Source organism: Marmota marmota, unplaced genomic scaffold, assembly GCF_001458135.2.
Source record: "Marmota marmota marmota unplaced genomic scaffold, marMar, whole genome shotgun sequence".
Lineage (NCBI taxonomy): Eukaryota > Metazoa > Chordata > Mammalia > Rodentia > Sciuridae > Marmota > Marmota marmota.
The window spans coordinates 10,028,610-10,033,782 of NW_026000283.1; the positions used below are offsets into that span (position 1 = coordinate 10,028,610).

Sequence of the window (5,173 nt, forward strand, 5' to 3'; positions counted from 1 at the left end):
CCTTGTCTCTTTATCCCCACAACATGATTTTTTTTTCTATCCTGTCTGTTTTACACAAAGCACAGAGCAGGAAGAAAGCAGAGCTAAGGCTTCTTTTCAGTGAGTAATTATTCTGGAATCTTCCTTAGGGACCATCTTCTAACTCTTGCTCTGAGCACCTCTGAACCAAAAGGTTCCTTTCCTTTTAGTAGTGAACTGGCAGTGAGATTCTCCTAAGTATGTAAAGATGACTAATACTGTGAGGCAGTATTAGTCAGCTTCTGAGATGAAGAAGGTGCGACAAATCTCCTGGGCTGGAGATGGAGGAGAATAAGGGACAGGAACCTCACTCTGGCCTTAACAAGATTTATTCCTATGCTCTTTGGAAGCTACAGGACTTCTGGAGCAGAACAGCTCCTAAATACACCACATAAATGGAGGGCAATAAACAGAGTTTGGAGAATTAGGAACAGAAAGAGAGAAAAGAATTAGAAAATTTGCAGTTTGAACAGAGAAGCTCATATAAAAGTGAGGCCAAACATGGTGTGCTTGTTTACTGAAGAAATGAATGTTCACTAGCTACTTTTTCATAAATGCTGTGAGTTTCATCTTAGGAAGTTTTAGTCTCAGTATCCTGGGATTGGAGTGAACTTGTCAGCATGGCTGGAACTCAACCCTGTGTGGAAACACACTGTCCTCTCACTAGAGACTTGTTCTACCCCTTCTTAGACACACTGGACAAGAATGGGAGTAAGCAAGGCATGATGGGTGAGAGGACAGAGAAGAATTTATGGGTCAGTGTGAACCTACCACAGCACTTGGGAGACTATGATGTGCAGGGCCTACTGATGGTGACTCAGGGATATCACCTCATGAAAGCATAGCTCCAGATTGTTTTGTTTAAATAGCATATCCTGAACAGTTTGCTTTGATACCCTACATACCCGAGTAGGCACATGAAAACAAATAATGCTGAAAAATTCAACTCTTTATTGCTAATGTAAGTGCTGAAAAGATAAGGGCAACAGGGGTGTCATGGATCACCCATATTTCAGTGCCAACAGATAAACACATCTCCATTCTGGCTCCTGAAGAAAGATGGCAGTCTAGGGTTCCTCCACATCTGTCATGAAAATGTAGTCTGGGACACCAGGCGGAATACGTCTGAGCATTGATTCCCTCTGACTTTTCCTATATTTGGCTCTCCTATTGTTAAACCATGTCTGTAATCAGAGGGGAAAAGGGATCGGTTTAGTATTTTGAACAGTTAATGCCATAATGGAAAAAACACATCATGCAGCTTTATAGGCTACTCAGATTTTGGATTGCACAGCAGAAACTTTTTTGTTGTTGTTATTTATTTTTGGTACTGGGATTGCATCCAGGGGGGGCTTTACCACTGAGCTACATCTCCAGCCCTCTTTTTGAGACAGGGTCTTGCTAAATTGCTGAGGCTGACCTTGAACTCATGATCTCTTGCCTCAGCTTCCCATATTGCTGGCATTACAGGCATGCACCACTATACCAGTCAGAAATTATTTTTCATTACTCAAATACCTTAGGGAGCCTGAGCTATAGTTCAGTGGTGGAATACTTGTGTAGAATCCATGAGCACTGGGTTCCATCCCCAGCACCATAAACAAAAACAAAAACAAACAAACAAACAAAAAACCAAAATATTAGGAAATGTAAGAACACAACTGACCTTCTTTAGCTCATCCTTAGTGAGCACCAGGTCTGTACCCTCTGGAAAAGAGTGAATACTTTTGTTTCCCTCCTTCCAATTTTAATATTCTTTAATGATTTCTTTAGGTATTGAATGCAGGTCTAGTTTGTGAGTTGCTCCTGGTCACTCATGATAACCCGTCTGGTAACCAGATAAAGTACAGTCTGCATCCTGACCAAAATGAGGGATGAGTGGGAGTCACAAAATGGGCTCTTCTGTAAATTTCCTGCCAATTATTAAAATGCAAATAGATTTTTAAAAACCTGTCAGCCAAGCATGGCTGTGCACATCTGTAATCCTAGTGGCTTGGAGGGGGGGGGGGGGGTGCTGGGGCAGGAGGATCTCAAGTTCAAAGCTAGCCTCAGAAACTTAGTGAGGCGTTGTCTCTAAATAAAATATAAAAAGGGTTGAGGATATGGCTCAGTGGTTAAGTGCTCCTGGGTTCAATNCCACCATTCCCACTTTGTACAACATTGTTAAAAGTAATCCAAATAACTTAGCCCTACTTTCAGACTTCTATGCTTTGATCAGATATATAAAGGTTAAAATAATTTTTCTGATAATGTTTTCTTCAATAGTTATATAAACAAAGCAATAAAATTAGAGAGCATAGAAGAACATATTATTAAACTGCTATTATAGTTGTAATATGTATGAGCTTTTTAATAGAAAACAAAACATATTTTGATAGCAGGAAAACAGAGTGTATTAAAAGTTAGACACAAAGTGGTGGTAATTCTAATTCCTCAAGCATCTGGCCTATATTTGTCTTAACACTCGCAGCTAATTTATTTTAAATACACCTCTGCATTCTATCTTTTAATCTGTCTCTGACTTACGTATATTCTATGACGTCTATCACTGGAGAAGAAAAGCATATATGTTTTAGAGATAGAAGTAAGAGTTTCCTGGTTTCCATCAATTTTTTGTTAGAGGTTTGAATGTGTTATAATTTTTTTTAATTTTTGCTTCTAGATAATATTATATTTGAAAATAAAATGAAACGATAATTTCATTATATGCAGATGGTGAGGTTGTGTTACCAGCCATTTCTAGTTTTCTCTTTACCCTAACCTCCTTAGACTACATGGAATGCTGACTCTGGAAATTTTCAAGAGGTCTTTAAGTAATAAATTCACAATTTTGAAATGGTCAATGTTAGAAACATTATTTTAAATGACAATGTAATTTGCTTTCTCTTATTACATCATCATATATAATTTCATAATGTTATAAACAGAAGTGTAAAGCTCTACTGAATCTCTGGTTAAAACTTCCACACTAACCAGGTACGCTGGCATTTACCTCTAACCCCATTTGTTCAGGAAGCTGAGGCAGGAGGATCTCAAGTTCAAAGCTAGCCTCAGAAACTTAGTGAGGCAGTTGTCTCTAAATAAATATAAAAAGGGTTGAGGATAATGGCTCAGTGGATTAAGTGCTCCCTGGGTTCAACAATCCCCAGTACCGAAAAAAAAAAAAAAAAAAAACAACCTGTTGTATATCACTATCCTCTTACCAAATGAGATTTCCATTGTATTTAATTATTTGGGAAGTTCCCAAATTGCAAATGGTGACACATGAACATATAATCTAAAGAAAGTCACTGTAAAGGAGCTCACATTGAGGTGGGGTACAAAGGTACCATTGGTCAAGTCTACATAAACGTAAAGAAAGTGGCTGGGGTTGTGATTCAGTGGTAGAGCGCTTGCCTAGCACACATGAGGCACTGGGTTCAATCCTCAGCACCACATAAAAACAAAGTATAAAAAAATGTAAAAGTTTAAAAAAAAAAAAGAAAGCTTACAATGGACTGATGGTGTGGGCTATTATCAAGTCGGTATTCCCAAGACTGGTTTCCTAAAACACTTTTACTATATTTGCAAAAGAGAAGGGGAAATCACATGTTAAGTATCTTGAGAAATTCTCCCTGCAGAGTATGAAGTAGTTGAGAACATCTGGGTTTCTCCCTCCTTTGTCTCCTGTAGCTCAAGTTCCCTTTAGAACTCCACAGAGAGACATGTGATCCAGGGAGGGCAAAAGCAACTCATCATACCTTCAGATTTTCTTTTCTTCTGACTTTGCCTTACCACCCTAAGAAATGCTCACAACCGCTTCCCAACTTCTCCCACCTGAGCCAGGCTTGACTGTGCAGCCTGGCATGTGGCATTAGTACACCAGTGCTCAGTGGCTTGCTTTGTGAAGCTACTTTTCTGGGCACCCACCATCATGTCCACAGCCTTTTTCCATCACTGCATTCATACATGCATGCTGCAACAAAGCTAATAATAATAGTAAGGTCATCCTGATGTTTCTTTCATTTTTTGTTGTTGTTTTGAATTTATCACTTTGGTTATTGTTCTTATGTAATCACTGTCTGATTCCATGACCTGCCTACATATTAGTTATCACTGCCTGAAGGAATGAAAAGTATTCAATCCAAGACAGGTACAAATTTACCCTGAAATGAGGGCTCTGTTTAGGGAAACAAATTCCACAAAACCTGCCTCTTCAAAATACTACCACCAAAAAGGAAAAAAAATGTATTTTTCCAAGTTAGCAAATATTCAAGAGAAGATTCACCTATGCATTTAACATTGCACCTGCAAGGTGTATTTTGCCTTTTGTAACTTTGTCTATACCCTTCTCATCCTTCTTAGGTTAAATAAAATTAATTCAATATTTTTTGTTCATTTCACTCTTTAGATACATTTTCAAATCTTGAAACCTTTTGTCCTATCACAATCATAATGTGACTTCTTTGGCAATAATTTGAAGTAGACATGTCATAACATGTGGGCAATTCAAATTGAAAATTGCCATTTTCCATTTCATCTTACCAAAAATTTACAAACTAAAAGGAGGAGGATCAGACACTTGGGCTTTTCAGGTATCTTCCCACATCAGTCTCAGCTCAATTGATACATACATTACTTATTCATAGAATGTGTTCTTTGGATGAATTACTGTCTCATCCCAGTATTTATAAATCCATTTATTTAAAGTGCTTACGCTGGGCTGGGACTGTAGCTCAGTGGTAGAGCGCTTGCCTGGCATGTGTGAGGCAGTGGGTTTGATCCTCAGCACCACATAAAAATAAACAAATAAAATAAAGGCATTCTGTCCATCTACAACTACAAATTTTTTTTTTTAAAAATAAAGTGCTTATGCTTACTTAGTTTTAAATAATTTAGTACAACTGAACCCTCTTATAACCTTGGTCCTTCCTCCATCAATTTGAATGCTTCCAAGGTAAGGTTATGCTGCAACCTGACTCCACATAAAAATGCTCCATAAAGAGGTTAATGATTTCTTTAGGTATTGAATGCGGGTGTGATGGCGCACGCCTGTAATTCTAGGGGCTCAGAAGGCTGAGGCAGGAGGATCTCAAGTTCAAAGCCAGCCTCAGCAACTTAGCAAGGCACTAAGCAACTCAGTGAGATGCTAAGCAACTCAGTGAGATCCTGTCTC

General features: G+C 38.4%; 1 protein-coding gene across 1 annotated transcript in view; it reads right to left on the reverse strand.

Moving 5' to 3' along the window:
• Window positions 1-1,085: 1,085 nt before the first annotated feature.
• Window positions 1,086-5,173, reverse strand: part of Rhoxf1 (Rhox homeobox family member 1) — an 8,646-nt gene continuing 4,558 nt past the window's right edge. Inside the window, exons 2-3 of the mRNA XM_015498548.2 lie at window positions 3,510-3,576; window positions 1,086-1,202 (exon numbers count right to left, since the gene is read on the reverse strand). Of these exons, the coding sequence (XP_015354034.1) occupies window positions 1,086-1,202; window positions 3,510-3,576 (184 nt within the window). The remainder of the gene's footprint in view (window positions 1,203-3,509; window positions 3,577-5,173) is intronic.